This window comes from Heptranchias perlo, chromosome 29, assembly GCF_035084215.1.
Source record: "Heptranchias perlo isolate sHepPer1 chromosome 29, sHepPer1.hap1, whole genome shotgun sequence".
Lineage (NCBI taxonomy): Eukaryota > Metazoa > Chordata > Chondrichthyes > Hexanchiformes > Hexanchidae > Heptranchias > Heptranchias perlo.
In genome coordinates, this window is record NC_090353.1 from 13,126,981 (window position 1) to 13,148,221 (window position 21,241).

At 44.1% G+C, this 21,241-nt stretch overlaps 1 gene segment (V, D, J or C); it reads right to left on the reverse strand.

Annotated features, from left to right (window-relative positions):
- Positions 1–756: 756 nt before the first annotated feature.
- Positions 757–21,241, reverse strand: part of LOC137299730 (Ig kappa chain V region S211-like) — a 31,073-nt gene continuing 10,588 nt past the window's right edge. Inside the window, 3 exon segments of the V gene segment in view lie at positions 757–1,261; positions 4,240–4,341; positions 13,384–13,740. Of these exon segments, the coding sequence occupies positions 1,188–1,261; positions 4,240–4,341; positions 13,384–13,740 (533 nt within the window).

Here is a 21,241-nt window from a genome sequence, read left to right on the forward strand (position 1 = left end):
GACACCACCCACCAGGTACATGGTTCATACTCCTGTGACTCGGCCAACGTTGTCTACCTCGTACGTTGCAGGAAAGGATGCCCCGGAGCATGGTACATCGGCGAGACCATGCAGACACTGCGACAACGGATGAACGGACACCGCGCAACAATCGCCAGACAGGAGGGTTCCCTCCCAGTCGGGGAACACTTCAGCAGTCAAGGACATTCAGCCACCGATCTTCGGGTAAGTGTTCTCCAAGGCGGCCTTCGAGACACAAGACAACGTAAAATCGTCGAGCAGAAATTGATAGCCAAGTTCCGCACCCATGAGGACGGCCTCAACCGGGATCTTGAGTTCATGTCGCACTACACGTAACCCCACCAGTGGAAAAAAAAGTTATCTGTTTTTAATACAACTGGTCATTCTCTCTCTTTCTCTTCCTTTCGGATGTTTCTCTCTCTCTCTCCCTCTCTGTCTTTGGTTCTGGCCGTTTGTATATTCAGTAGTCTTGTATCTAATGTTTCTCTGTCTGAACACTATTCAATTCATTTGATGGCCTTGATAACGGGCAGTTGGAAAGATTATCTGTAATCACCAGGCATTGTTCTGTGACTATATATGTGGTAATTTTCAAGGAACCCGACACTCACCTGACGAAGGAGAAAGCCTCCAAAAGCTTGTGATTTTCAAATAAAACTGTTGGACTATAACCTGGTGTTGTAAGATTCCTTACATTTGTACACCCCAGTCCATCACCGGCATCTCCACATCATCACCAAGGTGCAGCATTCCTGAACGGAGGCCTCATGTTAGACTCTGTATGAGATTGTAGCCCACAACAAAACATTAGTGAGCAGCTTGGGTCTGCACTTTAACCAAGCCCAATCTATTGCTGTGTACAGCGAGCCAATTGTTTACTTGTCAATAGAGGCCACCACACAGAAGGACGATTCACTGATAGTTTAAATTTCCAAAATCTCTCATATTTCCATGGATCAGCCTTCAGATTCACAGGGTCAGTCATTGGTCAGTGAGCCTTCAATGGACGGAATCAAAGCCTGACCGTTTACCAATGTTTTTGAATATCTCAGACTACGTCAGCTCTGCTCATTCAAACTTCAGTCATTTCGGAGCTGCATTGGGACCCTCTGGCAATTCAAGTTCAACAGTCTTAGGATCTCCGCATCTACTTGAGATTGCATATCTCACATTTCTTTTGTAGGTCGATAGTTCTCACCAGCTTTATTTCTATATTTCACATTGATGTACACGGGCTGCTCTGTAAAAAGAGAAAGATGCAGATTACTCTAGTTCTGACACAAAGAAATACAGTTGAGCTCTTTCCTGACGGACTGTACAAGATTGGTTTCTTTTTTAATTGAGAAGCTTCTGTGAAGGGTCAAGGTCCATCATGCACGACACAACCAAGGGTGAAAAGGGTGGGAGAGAAGATGAGATTAAACAGTGGTTATGTGACACCAAGTTTGGGTTTTAAAAGCCTGGAGATTGTAGGAAGAAGGAAAGACTGAAGAAGTTCCACAGTTTTGGGAGAAAATGAGTAAGAGTAGGAGGTGATGCAATAAATCTTGAATTCAACACAATGGGAACATAGAGAGGAGGAAAACTGTGTAGGACAGGATAGTTGGAGCTGAGGAGGGACAAGAGAAGGAAGTTCAGAGGAGCAATGACCATACTAGGATTGATAAAATGAAAAGAGAGGTTGGATTGTCTATCAGGCAAGAAGATTGTTCATGTATGCTGCCCAGGAATGTAAGAGAGTCATTAGTAGAGTTTTCCAGTTACAGCAGCCGTGGAAGAACTTGGGCTTTATAGAGGTTTAGAATTGTTGAGATCACCGAGTGTCAATTAGGTTTGCTTTTGCTGCTGATGAAAATTTCTCAAAAACCTGAATATCTTCCGTAACAAACATTTCCACATTATGACAGACAGAGAAAGTGGGGAAAAACGAGTCATTTTTAAAATTAAGCTTTTGATAGAAAGCTTTTCTTGTGCTTATAATGTCCCTAAGTGCTTTACTACCAATTTGAAGTGTATTCATTGTTGTTATGTAGGGAAACGTACATAACAGCCAATTTGTGCAATGTATGGTCCCACAAACTGCAAATGAGCTGAATGGTCTGATAATCTATTTTTGGTGGAGGGAGCAATGTAGGCCATGGGATCTTTTACATTCACCTGAACAGGCCAACAATTTAACATCTTATCTGAGAGACGGCACCTCCAATGATGCAGCACTCCCTCACAACTTTTACATCATTTTACATAGGTTATTGTGTGAGTGTTTGCAAAGCCTTGCTTGTGGAAAGCACAGGTTGGAAAATTGAGGATATAATATTATAGCTGTTTCTCCAACCCATACTTATCAGTAGCACAGCCTCACAAAATTACCCCTTTGGTGTCCAGCTTGCATCTTAGAAGTTTCCTGAAGGCCTGCTCAAAAGACCAGTCCCCAAATCATATGGGTGGCAGCCATGGTTAGCAACAAGGCTGCACTGAGAACAGGGCATTGCGTTGGAACTGCAGAAGCCACTTTATGGTATAAGAGGATTAACAATAATCAACAATTCTACTTTTTATGGTAATCATAAAATCACAAAATAATTACAAATGAGGAAGACCATATAGTGCATAATAGTTCATCTATCCAAGAGCACTCTGCAGTCCCCCATTGCAGCATCCAATTGTTTCCTAAATGCATCCAGGGTTTTTGCCTCTACTCCTCTGCTCAGAAGTCCAAGTGTTGATCACTCTCTCCATGAAGAAGAAAGTCCTAAAGTTACCTTTCACTAGTTTGTACCTATGTCCCCTTTCTTACTCTTACAATTTAATTTAAATGAATATTCTGGATTTACCTTTTCCATACCATTTCCTATCTTATAAATCTCCGTAATATTTTTTTTTATTCATTCATTCATGGGATGTGGGCATCACTGGCAAGGCCAGCATTTATTGCCCATCCCTAATTGCCTTTGAGAAGGTGGTGATGGGCAATAAATGCTGGCCTTGCCAGTGACGCCCACATCCCATGAATGAATGAATGAATAAAAAAAATTCTTCTTTCTTGAACCACTGTAGTCCGTGTGATGATATCTCCTTTCTGTCAACCCTCAGATGTCTCCTTTCCAGGCTGAAAAGCCTGAGTCTCATAACTCAGACCCCTGACGCCAGAGATCAACCTTGCGGTTCTTCTCCGCACAGCCTCCAGCACTTGAATATCACCCTTGTGTCTTGGTGACCAGAACAAGATATAATACTCAAGGTGCGGTCTGATTGTACAGTTTGGTCACAACTTTCTCTGGCTTATATTCAACTGATTTAGCTGTGTAGTTTAACATTCTATTGGCTTTGTTTTTACTGCTCTGCATTGTTTAGCATCGAATCTACTAAGACCTCTCGGTGTCTTTCCACTTCATTCTTAGCTTTTCAACAGTGTTCACAGAATATGTATGTTGCTTATTTTTCCATCCTACATACAGTACTTTACACTTGTCTTCCTCAGGTTTCATCTGCCTTTGTTCTGCCCACATGCTTATTTTGTTTAACTCACTTTGTAATTTCTGAGCTGCTTCATTCAATCACACTGCCCCTTCCAGTTTGGTATCATATGAAAATTTGACCACTTTTTCATAGCGTTTCTGAGTCCAGGTTATTTATATAAATGAGAAACAACAGTGGTCTCAACACTGAGCCCTGGGGCACCCCACCAAGTATCCTCCACCCGCCCCCTCCATACCCCAACATAACTCCTTTAACGCATATTCATTGCTTTCTATCCTTCAGTCTGTTATTCATCCATTCCCAGGGTTTTCTGGCAGGATCTTCCCCTTCTGAATCCCTGTTGGCTACTGTTTACTAAGTTATTATTATACAGCTACTCCTCAATGATATCGCTGATAATTGAGTCCATTTTTTTCACACAAAATGAAGGTGAGACGAATGGGTTTGTAGTTGCCTGAATCTAGTTTGACACTCTTTTTGAATATGGGCATCACATTGGCCTGTTTCCAATCTACTGCTACCTCCCCACTTCCCCCAGTGACTCCCTTGCAATGATTATCAGTGCCTCACAAATCTCCTCCCTACTTTCTTTCAGCATTCTGGAATAAATACCATCTCTCCCCAGTGATTTGTTTATTTTGAGCCTTTTAGCCTTTCCAGTACTTCCATCTCATTTGCATCAAAGTCATACATTTACTTTGGTTATCTCTGTTTTAACCCAACCCAGGCCCTCCTTACCTTTTTTAAATGTAATGAATCTTCGAGCCAAAAAGAAAGTGGTGACTGACACAACCAATGCGATAGACGACACACAGCTAATTAGGATCCATTTTGTTGAGTCTACTGAACAGAACAAAGTAATCGGGTCACCATTCACTGTCACCATTTGCAATGCATTATTGGCTGTCCCTACAGACAAATACATGACAATACAGAATTATAATGTACCCAGTTTAATCAAAACCAGTGAATCGTGTTCTTTTGCTAATTTTCTCCCCTCTTTTTCTCATGGCACTGAATCATGCTAGGATACAGTTCCACAGGCACAAGCAATCCTTAAGGACTTCACCTGTGACCATTCTGCATGCGTGAGCCTGGACAGCAAGTAAATTCATTCACTTGAATCTGTGAACTGCTTATAACTGGCAAGTCATCCCATCTTATGGAGAGGAGAATTACATAGAATTTACAGCACAGAAGTAGGCATGGATGTTAGGGAACTTGGGGAAATAAATAGTGATGTCTTGAGGAGTGTACATATTACAGAGAGGGAGGTGCTGGAAGTCTTAACGCGCATCAAGGTAGATAAATCTCTGGGACCTGATGAAATGTATCCCAGGACGTTATGGGTGGTTAGGGAGGAAATTGCGGGTCCCCTAGCAGAGATATTTCAATCATCGACAGCTACAGGTGAGGTGCCTGAAGATTGGAGGGTAGCAAATGTTGTGCCTTTGTTTAAGAAGGGCGGCAGGGAAAAGCCTGGGAACTACAGCCTGGGAGCCTGACATCTGTAGTGGGTAAGTTGTTAGAGGGTATTCTGAGAGACAGGATTTACAGGCATTTGGAGAGGCAGGGACTGATTAGGAACAGTCAGCATGGTTTTGTGAGAGGAAAATCATGTCTCACGAATTTGATTGAGTTTTTTGAAGGGGTAACCAAGAAGATAGATGAGGGCTGTGCAGTAGATGTGGTCTACATGGACTTTAGCAAAGCCTTTGACAAGGTACCGCATGGTAGGTTGTTACATAAGGTTAAATCTCACGGGATCCAAGGTGAGGTAGCCAATTGGATACAAAATTTGATTGACGACAGAAGATAGAGGATGGTTGTAGAGGGTTGTTTTTCAAACTGGAGGCCTGTGACCAGCGGTGTGCCTCAGGGATCGGTGCTGGGTCCGCTGTTATTTGTTATTTATATTAATGATTTGGATGAGAATTTAGGAGGCATGGTTAGTAAGTTTGCAGATGACACCAAGATTGGTGGCATTGTGGACAGTGAAGAAGGTTATCTAGGATTGCAACGGGATCTTGATAAATTGGGCCAGTGGGCCGATGAATGGCAGATGGAGTTTAATTCAGATAAATGTAAGGTGATGCATTTTGGTAGATCGAATCGGGCCAGGACCTACTCCGTTAATGGTAGGGCATTGGGGAGAGTTATAGAACAAAGAGATCTAGGAGTACAGGTTCATAGCTCCTTGAAAGTGGAGTCACAGGTGGATAGGGTGGTGAAGAAGGCATTCAGCATGCTTGGTGTCATTGGTCAGAACATTGAATACAGGAGTTGGGCTGTCTTGTTGAAGTTGTACAAGACATTAGTAAGGCCACACTTGGAATACTGTGTACAGTTCTGGTAACCCTATTATAGAAAGGATATTATTAAACTAGAAAGAGTGCAGAAAAGATTTACTAGGATGCTACTGGGACTTGATGGTTTGACTTATAGGGAGAGGTTGGATAGACTGAGACTTTTTTCCCTGGAGAGTAGGAGGTTTAGGGGTGATCTTATAGAAGTCTATAAAATAATGAGGGGCATAGATAAGGTAGATAGTCAAAATCTTTTCCCAAAGGTAGGGGAGTCTATAACGAGGGGGCATAGATTTAAGGTGAGAGGGGAGAGATACAAAAGGGTCCAGAGGGGCAATCTTTTCACTCAAAGGGTGGTGAGTGTCTGGAACGAGCTGCCAGAGGCAGTAGTAGAGGCGGGTACAATTTTGTCTTTTAAAAAGCATTTGGACAGTTACATGGGTAAGATGGGTATAGAGGGATATGGGCCAAGTGCAGGCAATTGGGACTAGCTTAGTGGTATAAACTGGGCGACATGGACATGTTGGGCCGAAGGGCCTGTTTCCATGTTGTAAACTTCTATGATTCTATGATTCTATTCGACAGGTCTATGCTGATGTCTTGCTCCACACGAGCCTCTTCCCACTTTACTTCATCTCACCCTATATGTATATATATAAAGCCACCACTGTTTACCACATTGTGAATATTTGTTACCACCTCAGCTCAAAATGTGCACTGTTCATTTGCGTTACTCCAACAGAACCTCTATGACCCAATCCATAAAACAGGATTCACAAAATATTCATTGGCCATTTTGCCACTCTACAGCTATAGGAATTAAATATTCATTATTTATGCTGGCCACATGACAGTTTAAGTGCTTGAGAAGTGTAATGGCAGCATTATTGAAGCTGAGTCCTGATTGATCAGGTTCCTTCCCTTAATGCTACTGAAGCAAAATGTGCCTCTTTTTTTATATCAGCTTGAATCACATCCCCTCAACTCCACCTCAAACTTCTTTCCCTCAGTGAAATCCAAGTTTGCTTCTGCAAATCCCTCCTCACAACATTGCACTTCTGGAATCTTCCTTGTCCCCCTCCTAACATCGAAAGAAAGGAGTACATTTGTGAGACTCCCCTCCCGATGTAGAGCCTCACTAGACCTGGGCCCACATGGCCCCAGGCTTCAACCTGAGGGCTTATCCAGCCCAGCCTCTGACCTGGATTTGTATTCTAGCCCTTTCTCTGACCCACATTCCTGTCTAGCGAGGCTCCATGCCAGGAGAGAAGTCCACAAAATTACCTTTGAGAAACCTATTGCCATTCTTCATTTTTTAAGTTCTTAGTTGTGGCAAAAGTTTGACCGTAACCAATTGTGAGTCCTAAATATAGCAAAATTCTTTGAATTTGACATGCCATGTTTCTTGATACAATTCTGGTTATCAAAACATACAGCTGTCGAGTTAGTGCTAAATTCTAAGGCAAAGAGCATTTATACAGTGAATAACTCTGTCCTTGTTGATAAAGGAATATCTAAATGTTATCAGAATATGTAACTCTAACCTGATATGCACAATGAAAGTGATCCTATCTATTGTGATATGTCAGATTCCAGGGCTCTCAGGACCCAGGTAATCTTCCATAGCAATTTTCAGCTTCTCACATGAACTTATTCAGTAGCATTCCATTCTGTACATCACAGATCAGGTTTGAGGCTAAACAGGTCCAGGTCCAAGTCTGAGGCCAAGCAAGTCCAGGTCCAAGTCTGAGGCCATGTAGGCCCAGATCAGAGTTTGAATCTATGTAGGTCCATGTTGGAGTCTGGAAATGGTCTGGGCCAATACAGATCACAAGTTGGAGTTTGAGGCCCAGGTCAGAAGCTAAAGACTAGCACCTTCCGGGTCCATGACTCAGTTCTGCACATAGCAGCAAGGTTACTTGGAAGAGTGAGGGGGAACCTCAGGAAATGATTTTCCTTTGAATGAAATAACAAGTGCTTCTGGCAAAACCTTTCTTCTAAGATAAATGAGAGTGTGCATTAACTTGAGGGCTAACTGCAGCACTGGATCTATTCTAATACATCTATAGAGTTTATTAGCCGAAGACTGTGAATTACAGTTCCAATAAAATCCTGAGATAGTGTTAGCCCTGAGTGTGTCAATTACAGGCTTGTAACAGCATTTCTGAAATATTTAGAAGGTGCTCATCTGGAGTGAAATTAATGTGGACAGTCTCTCAGTCCAATTCCCATCAGACGAGTCCACAGCATTGAGCTACTCTTAAAAGCAGCAGACATTGGCACTAATAGGCTAATTTCACTCAGAGAGGCCAGAAGGACAGGCAGCGTGCGATGTGGAGATATACAGTTGCTGTAGGAGGTACACTTATGAAGGTCATGTTTAGATAAGCTGTCAGAATAATATCAGTGGGCTCAGCAGACAGATTCTTGAGTCGACGTGCAGAGATAGATAAGGGTTGGTATCAAGGGGGGAAGTAAGATTGAAATAATCTGAGCAGATATTGGACACTGACTCTGAATGATAGACCACAACAAAATAGTTTGCACGGCCATCCCTCACTCTGTCTTGTTATGGTTTTTAGCACACCAGATCTTCATTATCTTGTTGGTGTTACTGTGTGTAAAGTTGAAAAGTGTTTCACTTCCTCGTGTCATCCCTCACCGTAATGAGCACAAGTCTATGTGCATAACAGAAAAGCGGAGATAATGGGGTTGGAGCAGTGAGCAGAATTCAAAGCATAATTTGCAAAAACTAGAACCTTTGTCAGTTTTGAGCATTAGGCTATCTTCCATCTCTTTCTATCTATCCCTGTCTAATTATACATTTATCTATCTATCCATCCATGTATCTATCTATCTACCCCTGTCCATTTCTCTATCTATCTAACTCTGTCTATCAATCTATTTATTTACCTACATCTTTGTCTGTCTATCTATCTATCTTCTTGTCCATCTTTCTGTCTGTTCATCTATCAAAAGGTTTGTTGAATGTAGAGTTCCTGTTTACTTTGTGTTCCGTCCAGCAGTGACAATCCGATTACAAAACCTGAAATGGAAAGCAGCCGTGACAGTTACCACTGTGCGCGCTCGTGAAGCACTGGAGTTGATTTTAACCCTAAAGCAGGCTCAGACCTTGTTAATTTCAGGGTCCCATTACGACAGAATCCGCCACAGCGTTCCGCCAGGTGAAAGTAGGTCAGCAACTGTCGGGAAGGACAAAGAGGCCCAAAAGGTAAGTCAGAGTGACTCACCTCCTGACTTCCACCATCTACAAGGCACAAGTCAGGAGTGTGATGGAATACTCTCCACTTGCCTGGATGAGTGCAGCTCCAACAACACTCAAGAAGCTCGACACCATCCAGGACAAAACAGCCCGCTTGATTGGCACCCCATCCACCACCCTAAACATTCACTCCCTTCACCACCGGCGCACAGTGGCTGCAGTGTGTACCATCCACAGGATGCACTGCAGCAACTCGCCCAAGGCTTCTTCGACAGCACCTCCCAAACCCGCGACCTCTACCACCTAGAAGGACAAGAGCAGCAGGCACATGGGAACAACACCACCTGCACGTTCTCCTCCAAGTCACACACCATCCCGACTTGGAAATATATCGCCGTTCCTTCATCGTCACTGGGTCAAAATCCTGGAACTCCCTTCCTAACAGCACTGTGGGAGAACCGTCACCACACGGACTGCAGCGGTTCAAGGAGGTGGCTCACCACCACCTTCTCAAGGGCAATTAGGGATGGGCAATAAATGCCGGCCTCGCCAGCGACGCCCACATCTCATGAACGAATAAAAAAAAAGGAGGACCAGGACTTTCCCCACAAGGAATGTCATGGTTTCCCCTGCCCTGGATCCCCTCCCCCCACCACGTTCCCTCCCATGAGACCCTCCCTGTCACTTATCTGGGCTGCCTGACCTTCGGTAGCTGACAGCCACTCCGCCCGGGAAGTGGACAGGCAGCATTTAAACGGTGGGGAGTGCAACATTTTTCTACTCTTGCCGCCCAGACTCACCCAGTGGATAAAATCAGCAAAAGCCTCCTGCTGCCGTTGGTGGGAATTAACTCATTGGAGCGGAATCCCATCGGAAACCCGCTTTGAGTTTAAAACTCCCCCCCCGGTAGTATCTTTGAAACAAGAGCCACCAATTAGGCATCCCAACCTGACAGGAATGAAAGAGCAGAGGCAATATACAAGTGTCAAACGAGCAGCACCATGACCAACCTAAGAAAGCAGCAATTATTCCGTCCTATTTTCTGCTGCTCCAACACATTGCTCAGGCGTGTCAGTCACTGACCAGTGCGCAACGACCACGCTGCAGGGCCCACCCTACCCATGAGTAACGTTGTGGAAGTCCAGTGGGCAATGACAGCAGCATGCTTATACAGCCGTACAACTTGTCACTCTGTGCTGTTGTGCTACCATAGCACATAATCCAATATAGATCTTAACCACTGCTCCCTTTTTCTCGGACAGCAGGTGCTGGTTGTGGAGGGCGGCTGCACCAGAGCCACTGGGAGGGGAGGAAATATGGGCTGGTGCTTGGGGTGGGGGAATCCCATGGTACAGGGCCGGAGAGGTGGTCTTCATCCCTAGGGTCTACCCACCTTTTTCCACCACATTCCCAGGCCACGGGAGCCTTTTCCTCTTTGCAAGATTTTCCATGCTTCCTCCCTCCCCCTCTGCTATTCTACATGTAACCACTTACACCTCCTCAGGACCTATCTTTTGTTTCTTTACTTGCCCCATTAGCACTTCCTTTTGCCTTGCACTATCATCCCTTTTGTCACTTAATCACTCCTGCTCCCCATCTTATCATAGACCTTTCCCCTTTGTTCTTTCCTCCCACCCCACTCCCACTTTTCCCTGGCTTGCTTAAAAACTGTTAAATCTCTAACATCTTCTAGTTCTGATGAAAGGTCATCGACTGAAAACGTTAACTCTGTTTCTCTCTGACCTGCTGAGCGTTTCCAGCATTTTCTGTTTTAATTTCAGATTTACGCAGTATTTTGCTTTTACACATAATCCAATATTAGTTTCATGTGTTATGATGGGTGGACAAGAAGCATTTGTGACCAAATCCCACAGCAAGTTTTTTAAAAAATTTGTTCATGGGATGTGGGCGTCGCTGACAAGGCCAGCATTTATTGCCCATTCCTAATTGCCCTTGAGAAGGTGGTGGTGAGCCTCCTTCTTGAACCACTGCAGTCCTTGTGGTGAAGGTTCTCCCACAGTGCTGTTCCCTAGGAGTTCCAGGATTTTGACCCAGTGACGATGAAGGAACGGCGTTATATTTCCAAGTCGAGATGGTGTGTGACTTGGAGGGGAACGTGCAGGTGGTGTTGTTCCCATGTGCCTGTTGTCCTTGTCCTTCTAGGTGATAGAGGTCGCGGGTTTGGAAGGTGCTGTCGAAGAAGCCTTGGCGAGTTGCTGCAGTGCATCCTGTGGATGGTACACACTGCAGCCACTGTGCGCCGGTGGTGAAGGGAGTGAATGTTTTATTAATGGTACAGGTAAATTTATGCGTTCATTAAGGTGAGGAACGTCATTGCTGGGGAGTGCAACATTTTTCTACTCTTGCCGCCCAGTCTCACCATCAAGTATTCCCGGGTCAGTTATCACATGGCCAGATGCAAAGGCTGTGTCTATCATACTGCAACAATGTGCGTTAACCTAACCTAAGAATACCAGCCCCTGCTGCACCATTCTGACATTTCCACTTCCCTCACAGGGAAACGTAGGGCTGAACTTGCTTCCTGAATTCTTTTTAGTGCATTGGTTAAGATGTTTGCTTTTATGTCCTGTGCATGATTTTAGCAAAAGCCTTTTATTTTTTAGCTAAAATAGCTCATATCAGATTTGTAGCTGTCGATTTGCTCAACCATTTTTATGCCCTTGACTCCAACGAAACATTTACTGTTTCACACCCCAGTCGTTTCCCTTGGTATTGTCCCAATTTTTGCTCCCTCACGTCCAAGCAGTGCAGACTCGAGCATACCTAGCACATAATTAGTATGGCCATCCTTCATCAGATCTGGCTGGACCATATCAAATGCTATTGAGCCTGACTCTCCTCTGTCAAAACTGCCCACTACTCCAGGATCCTCCCTAGTTCTCCCACTTTAGGCAGTCCCCCCGATGCTAGTGAGGAAAACTTTGCAGGGACGACTGGGTTGAGATTGCCTGAGTCTTATCCTGATACGATGCTTGGATCATTTGTCGTTTGACATTTTCCCTATTTTTGAAGTTGGTAGCAATTGTTTACAACCAAATCACTTGCTCGGACACTTCAGAGGGCATTAAGAGTTAACCATGTCGTGTGGGACTGGAGTTACATATAGGCCAGACCAGGTAGAAGTGGCAGGCTCAATGCCCTGAGGAACATTAGTGAACCAGTTGGGAAGGTGTCACATACCAGTTGTATTGTCATTTGAAGATGTATTTTCTTTCAAGACAACTAGAAAAACAGATAAATGTGTTATTAAATTCATTATATTAAGTAAACTTAGAGCATTCAAACTAGACTGCAAGCTTTCATGTTTTTTTCAGGTGCCAAGTTATCAGATTTATTGAATTCAATTTTACAACTTGCTCTGGTGGGATTTGAACTCATGACCTCTGGGTACTATAACCACTACCATACTTGTAAAATTAGCCTTTATGTTCAATCCTTGCCTACATCTTAGCTTCAAAAAATAAAAATGGTATATATTCGGTATACTTTGTATCTGAGTCCAGCAGGAGTCACTGGGCAGCAATCAGGAGCAGGAGCTAAGGCTGATTTCCACCCCGATTCCTAGCCAAGAGGCCTACCAAGGCTAATTGTAGCACCAAAATGCCATCAAACCTTGGGTCTGTATTGCTAAGTACTATACTGGGTGCTGCAGGCATCCACTGAGCCAGAAGAGTTCAAAATAAAGAAGAAAAACGACAGCTTTGTAACTGTAATCAGGAAGATGTCACATACCAGTTGTGCTGTCATTTGAAGATGCACTTTCTTTGAAGTCAACTAGAATAATAAATAAATGTGTTATTAAATTCATTATATTAATTAAATTTAGAGCATTCAAACTAGACTGTTTTCCAATTTTAGATTTTTCAGTAAGGAAGTACTTTGAACAAAGACTGCTACTTAAGTGAGAATAGTGGCCCTGTGGAATAGGTTGACAGCTTGTGCGGTGAATGCTGAGTCACTGTATTCCATCAAGAGAGAGCTGGACCTGTTTCTGGCTGGGGCAGTGATCACCTCGTATAACAGGTAGGTATCCTGTGAGATAAATCAGGGTCAATTTGATCTGCTGAACTAGTTTCAATCACCTAATGAGGTCGGAGAGAAATTTTCCAGATTTTTTCCCCTAATTGGCCTAGGTTTTTATCTGGTTTTTCGCCTCTCCCAAGAGATTACGTGGTGGATAGGGAATGTCTGTACCGTGATGCATAAGGCATCATAACTATATTGGACAGGCTAGATGGACCAGTGGCTCTTTTCCTGTCCCGTCATTTTCGTATGTTCGTATGTATGTAAGTTAGTTGAAATTTAACAGCCGAAACATTCATTAATACGTACCTTGGATCTGCAGATTAGTCCCATTCCCAGACTTTCTGTACACTGGTGGAGGAATCTCAATTAATACTTCACACAAGTACATCCCAGTGTCATTCAGGTTTATGCGGGAGATAGTCAGAGAGCTAACTGCATCATTGAAGAAATGTTTTGTCCTTTCGGTGTAATTCGGGTAAGCCTTCGTTGTGTTTCCTTTGAAGGTGAGCACCATCATCTTTCTCTCTGGTAAGATTTTACTCCATTCTATTCGCAGCTCCGCATTTGTGCTATTAATCCGACAAGTCATTGTTACCGAGTCTCCTTCCCTTGCAGATAGGTGAAGTGGGGATTGTGTAACCGTCAGGATTTCACCGTTCCCAGCTGTAAGGACAAAAATGCACAAGGATTAAAAAATTCACTTTTTGACTCACCTAAGAATGAGAATTCCAACAAGCCCATTCTTCTCAATAATTCTTGTGAATGTAAAGCACCTCATCCGATTGAAATGTCCCATACATTTTACAAACAGCAATGAGATGAATCATCAGTTAAAGTGTTTTTGGTGGTATTGGTTGAGGAAGGATCGTTTGCCAGGACAACTCCCTGCTCATCTTCAAATTGTGTCATGGAATCTTTAACTTCAACTTGAACAATGAGAACAGGCAGACAGGACCTCATTTCAACATCTCATCCAAAGGACAGAACCTCTTTACTGCACGGGGTGGGGGGTTAGCCTAGATTATGAGCTGAAAGCTGGTATGGGGATCGAACCAACAACCTTCTAAACCAGAGGTGAAAGTTCTACCAACTAAGCCAAGCTGACATGCCTGATAACTTCAATCCCACCTACCCATCTTTTCATTACATCTTCAATTCCTTCTATCTCCAGCAACACTGTCTGCTTCAATGGTCTTCCTTGGTAACTTATTCCACCAGTCTGTTATGCTTTGGGTGAAGATTCCAGTGGAACCCTCAATAGTAGCCCTTCCTTCAATTCACATCAGCACACTTCCATCTCACCCCCTTACTTCACTTTGGCACTGTTCTGTCTCCTCAGCTCATGCTGGCACTTTCCCTCCCCTCTCCCCCATCAGTTCACATTGATACCTTTCACTCCCTACCCCTCAGATCCCCCTGACATTGTCGTCCCCCTTCCTCCCTCAGCCCCGCACCCCACTTCCAAGGGATGGAAGAATATGGACAAGAATTCTTATAAAACTATCGCAGGAATTGCTACCCAGAGCAGCATTCAATCCCCCAAAGCAACAGGAAGTTGGTGCAGAAGCAGTACTGGCTATTGTCCTGGCCAAACATTGTCTTGGCCAATGCTTATCCTTCAACCAACAGATTATCTTGTCATTTATCTCATTGCTGTTTGTGGGACCTTGCTGTGCGCAAATTGGCTGCCGCGTTTCCAACATCACAACAGTGAATACATTTCAAAAGTATTTCAATGGCTGTAAAGCGCTTTGGGACGTCCTGAGGTTGAGAAAGATGCTATATAAATGCATGTTCTTCTTATTTCTTACTGAGGAGCAGCAAAGGTCACTACACTCATTTTCACTGCCCTTAGAAATTAAAAAGTCTCCATGGCCTACATTACATACACCCAGCTATGAGGTCTTGGGAAAGAATGAGGTAGATCACGCAACCTTCAGATAAGTATTCATTTCAATGCACTGATGCATAAAACAGGATTCCATTTTTATTCATTTGCTCCAGTAAAAGGTATTGCACTTGGTGCTGTCAGTCTTCACTTGTTGATCAGTTAGTCAGTCAAACCATCTATATTAAATGAAAACAGAAAATGCTGGAAATACTCAGCAGGTCAGGCAGCATCTGTAGAGTTATGTTAAATTGTTGTGTTAAAAGTAGCGTTTTTTAATGAACAGTAAAGGGAACAAGCATATAATTCAAAAGTCATGAATCTTCTCACAGCTAATTTCCCTTAACGGGCCCCCAGTGCACACAAGCAACTCTAAACGGAAGGCTCTTTTGAGGTTTAGGGTTGAGACTGTGGGAATCCAAGCCACACACCAAAGTTCTGCACACTGAAACGCTCAGATGCAAGAAATGAGTATCATTGCAGAATCGGATTCGGAGGACTTTCAATGTCTCAAATGCAACTGAAAGAAACTCCTGTAATGATTCAGTGAGTTTATATTGACCAGGAAGGTTCCAGGTCGAATCCACAGTCTATGCTGAATTAGCTTATCTCAGCCAAGGTAGTAGTAGGGGCATCTGAATCAGGGAGGGGAAAATCAGCCACGGATCCCACTCCCGATCACTTTCCAGTTCTCCTACTGGAAGTACGAGTGTATGGATGTCTGGTGAGGACAGGATCGGATTCAACTGTGATGCCTCCATGCTTAAAGGGGAAGGGAAGTTTTGCCTCTCCCAGGAGATTACATGGCTGTGGGGGCGAGGTGGGTGTTGATGGGTAGGGAGTGTCTTGTTATAATGCTCCAGGCATCATGAGTGTGGGGCAAGCTTGATGGACCAGCTGGTCTTTTCCTGCCCGTTATTTTCGAATGTTCATACGAGGTCTTGTGACAGAACTTTTAGTTCAAATACTGCCTACTGTATATTGGAACACTATCTGTCTATAGATGGGATCTATGTTTATCTAGCTATCTATTTATTAAAGCACACCAAGCCATTTTCTGGGGATTCCAGTGCCCCAGAGACCACCCATGCAAACTGGTGTTAGAGGTTGTGCATGTGCCCCTTTAGATCAGAGGATCTGTAACGTGGCAGCCACTAACTTCCTCTCAGCACAAGCAAGATATTTTAATTCTTGAGTAGATAGAGGTGAACTCCAGTCCAGGGGTGCAAATCATTTGACTGCTGTTTCAAACAGCAGCCAGCAGCCTCCAAAAAAACATCTGGAATTTGTGCAGCTGCAACCCTTCCAGGCTTACAGGAGTGCACAACTTCCCTCCTCTGATTTGGAGTGAATGCTGATTCCCAAGGGGTAGCCCTGCCCAGTGATTGCCCAACATATTTAAAATGGCTGAACTCGGAAATACGGCCAGGTTCAGCTGTGGCCATGTCAGGCGAATGCAAAAAGCAAAGTTACCCTGGGATGGGGGAGGCGAAGGAAAATCGGCCCCCACTTCTCCATATGGAGTAACTGAGCAGTGGCAATAAAGGGACTTGCCAAGTTAAACACAGCTCCAACTGAGACATTGAAAGCCCTCCTAATCCTTCCTGCAATGGTGCTCATTTCTTGCATGTGAGCGTTTCAGTGTGAGGTACTTTACTATGTGGCTCCAACTTAGCAGCTAACCATCACAACGAGAGACTCCCCATGCACAATGCCAAGGGAAATCTGGTGGCAGACGTTAAAATACGGACAGTGCCCTACAGTTATTTTAGATGACAGTCCAAAATTAATTTTAGGGAGGAGTAAGAACTTTTCTGCTCATTATGTGTGCATGTTCCCTCTGAAATCTTTTTTGGCATCACTGTACATATGATCAATGCAATTCTTCCTCCAAAGATAGGAAGATGACGTGCAACAAATCAGTGGAGCTGAGAAATAACTATTGCTAATACTGTCAGCTTGGCTCAGTCCCTGGCACTCTCACCTCTGACTCAGAAGATTTTGAGTGTCAAGCCTCACTCCAGGACTTGAGCACATAATCTAAGCTGATGCAGGTGAGGAAGGTGCTGGCTTTCAGATGGGATGTTAAACCAATGCCTTGTCTGCCTGCACTGGCTAAGGAAGAAGAGATCACATGGCACTGCTTGAAGAAGAGCAGGGAGTTCTCCTGGTGTCCTGGCCAACATTCCTCCCTCAACCAACACCACGAAAAAATAACAATTTAACTGGTCATTCAACTAATATTCTGTTTGTGGACCATTGTGTGTACTAATTGGCTGCTGTGTTCGCCTGCATATCACCAGTAATGGGTGTGGAGCACTTTGGAGCTTCCTAAGAACATGATAAGGCGCTAATTCTTATTAGCAGACAAATATTTTAACAAATTTATGTTACATTCGGTTAGTCGGCTATTTTAGCAGAGTGGGTAACCTATTTACAATAAAGCACTTGCCTTAAAGTAGTGGACAAAGGAACGTAATACAAGATCACTAAGTGTCTTCCACTTTTATCGCCAACAGTAATTTGGAAGCTTAAAATGTTCTATGGTAAAATAGGAAATGTCATTTTACTTAGTAAGTGACAATGAATCAAGGCCCTGAATTCCCCCTCGAAGCCTGGGACAGACTCTTGAGATCAGAGGGGCAGGGCAGGACAGGCGAGGCTGGGAAATGGGGTGGGACCCAGTCATGCCAGGTCTCCACCCTGAAAGAATTTCCTCTGGGGCGGGTACAGACCAGTGGGACAGGGTCATCTGCCAGAATTCCCGCTGGCCTCGTCTCCTGTGACCCCAATGTTCAGCACATTGCAGCGGTAGAGGTGGGGCCTTCAAGAGTGTTCTAGGTTGGGAAAGCAACCCTGAAGTCAGCAGACTTTCAGAAAAGGGACCGAAAATTGAGATTTTTTGTTGTTGTTGCTTGTGCTGGACCAGCCATTTTGCAGATAAACAGCAATCTATTGCCACATTCTCTGAAACCGAGCGGGTGGCCAAGATGTGTGAGCACCTACCTGTATTATGCAAGCTGCCTGATCTGGGGAACCCAGGCAAGGTCAGGCACTTGGGTCAGTGGCGGGACCTGACTCCTGCTCCACCAAAGTTACAACGGCAGAGCGGGATTGCAGATGAACCAAAATAGTTGCAGTTTTCCTTTTAATTCTCTGGAATATTTCATTTAATAATACAACGGCAGGGTCCTGTTAGTCTCGATTTTATTTGGTCATTTATTTTCTGATAAGCAATCAGAAAGTAGGTCAAACTGCCTAAGTCAAATCCTCGCCCAGGACAAGTAGTAAGATGGTTACCTGCAGGTTACCAGAACGCAGCAAATACTTTGCGTTGCTAAAGTACAGAAGTAACTCTGTGGCCTTCTCATTGCAATGTGAATGTAACTGAAATCAGTCATTGCCATCTCCCCAGTTAATGGAGATGCTCAAACTTCCTGAGCGCAGGGGATTTTAGGTGGCTTTTGCCCAGATCAAACGCTTCACTTGCTTTCCACCCACACATCTGCAAAGCCTTTTTGAAAATCACACTGCAGTAGCAGTACAGCTTTTACTATTTTTTTTAAACGAAGATGTATCTCAGTAAAATTACGACAGCAGCAACAAAATGATGGCACAGAAAATAAATTATGGGGTGCGTATCAGCTTTGGTGCTGACATACACTCGCTAGGAACCTCTGCTGCTGATTCCAGGGGACTTTCCAGGTAGTTTAGTGTGTACCATGCCCAGTAATAGGGTCCTTACAACTAGCAGAGAGAGGAGACCTACATCTCACTGCATTGGACTAGATTTGAACCCAGATCCCAGAAGTGAAAGGCCAGTGTCTAACCCATTACAGCAGCCAGTTCCAAAATGCTTTTGATTTAAAATGATCTTTCATTTTTTTTAAGGAAAACAAAAAATATGTTGGCTTAGGAATTGGCAAAGGTGAACCAAATCGAAACCGATGAGCAAGAGGACCACACAAGATTGGTCATCTTGCATCATCAGGACACTCTGGCACCCTGGGGACACCAAGAGACAGTGCGCTGGTCGCAAAGAAGTTGATAATCGTCCGATGGTGACGTCAACATCGGAGCAGCCGTGAGTCCGGGGGAGGTGGGGTGGGGGGTGGGGGGAGATTGGGAAGGGGCAAGTGGTGACTGGCAGCAGCTCTTTCTGACTCCACATACAGGTAAGTAAAAAATTTGTCAATTACCTTTTTGGTGGCAGCCTCCAGCGATCTCTTTAAAGACCGACATTTTGGCTGCTGCGTGCCTGAGAGAACTGACTGCAGACACACAGCACAAACCAATTTCAGGAAAGGGAACTGAAATAGGCATTAGGCCCCCCAGTTTGCGTAGGACACCCTAATCAAGCTGGCGTTCAGCGCCCGTTTTTCGCCTGAGAAACAGATGCTGCGCCATCCAATTTTTAAGCCCTTGTTTTGCAGAAACAATATTATAAATTAATGTTCACCGCACCTTTTGAGAAGTTGAGTGTAGTATTTCAGTAAGTGTTAACCATGGCTCAGTGGTAGCACTCTCGCCTGTGAGTCAGAAGGTCGTGGGTTCAAGCCCAATTCCAGAGACTTGAATACATAATGCAGGCTGATACTTCAGTGTGATACTGAGGGAGTGCTGCACTGTTGGAGGTGCCGTCTTTCAGATGAGATATTAAACCAAGGTTCTGTCTCCTCTGTCAGGTGGAGTAAAACATCCCATGGCACTATTCAAAGAAGAGCAGAGGAGTTCTCTCTGATGTCATGACCAACATTTATCCCTCAAACAGCACCACCAAAACAGATTATCTGGCCATTAATCTCATTGCAGTTTGTGGGATCTTGCTGTGTGAAAATTGGCTGCCACCTTTCCCTACATTACAACAGTGATGACATTTCAAAAGTACTTCAGTACTTTGGGATATATTGAGCTCATGAAAGACGCTATACCAATGCAAATTCTTTCTTCTTTCTAACCAGGGCAGAAATAGACTAACAGTAACAGGTAGGACTTCTTTAGAAAGTAAGATTTGCAATTTAATTTGCATTTCTTTAACCTAACATTTTTGTGGTTAATAGAAAAAATGAGGCAGATGTACAATCGCCAATTTAAATTTGTAGCCACAAGGTCACAAGATAAGTACAGATGAGGGAGGTAATTTTAGCCATCCTAGTTCATCCATCCAAAAAGAACCTACAGTTCCCCATCATAGTATCTAATGTTTCTTATGCTGCACTTGTAGCATTTAAGGTTTAAGATCCGGCAGTGTAAATCTGGAGTCAGCGAACTACCTGATTTCAGAAGGAAGTGAAGCCTCACACCGCTTCAGTTTGTCACCACATGGAGGGTAAATCAAGTGTGGGGTCAAATCTGGTTTACAAAGTGCGCTGGGGGTCTGTTGGACCACCTGGATACTTTGTAAACCTACTGTATCTTAATTTAATGTTTAGAGAACAGATATTCTCCCATTCCCGCTCTCTAAACATTTAGGGGCCCATTTTCGTATGCCTACCACCCCATTTACACTGACAATTTAAAACAAGGGTCCTGCTCTCTGACCACCTGACTCGATTTTCCAGCGGGCCTCGAAATGGGTGGGTCACGTTCCCTCCGAAAACAGGCAGGGAGCCTTATTAAAATATTTAAATCAGTGTTGTTGTAGGACCCGACATTGTGGACCAATGGAAACTGTGTGTTGGTCCCTGGCGTGGAGTGGCCTAACCAGCGGTGCTTAAAGGGACCACTGCTGAACGCTCCAAAACCTGATAACACATAGTCCAGCTCACATAGTCCACAGCAGCAACCCCCCCACCCCCACCCATGATGTCAGCCAGCTCACCATAGGAGTTAACCAATTCCCCGCCCTCTTCAACCAGTGAGCTACCTCTGAGCGCCTTCCAGCACTTGAAGCTTGCTGGCCAGAAGCTAATGAGGCCCAGGCACCAAGATAGATCGGCCCTCTCACCGCTGCAATCAGGCGGACAGTACAATCACAACCAGAGGATTGGAGGACTGCTAATGTTGTACCGTTGTTTAAAAAGAAAGAGAGAGATAGACTGAGTAATTACAGGCCAGTCAGTCTAACCTTGGTGGTGGGCAAATTATTGGAATCAATTCTGAGGGACAGGATAAACCGTCACTTAGAAAGGCACTGATTAATCAAGGACAGTCGGCATGGATTTGTTAAGGGAAGGTCGTGTCTGACAAACTTGATTGAATTCTTTGAGGAGGTAACAAGGAGGGTCGATGAGGGTAGTGCGTTTGATGTAGTCTACATGGATTTTAGCAAGGCTT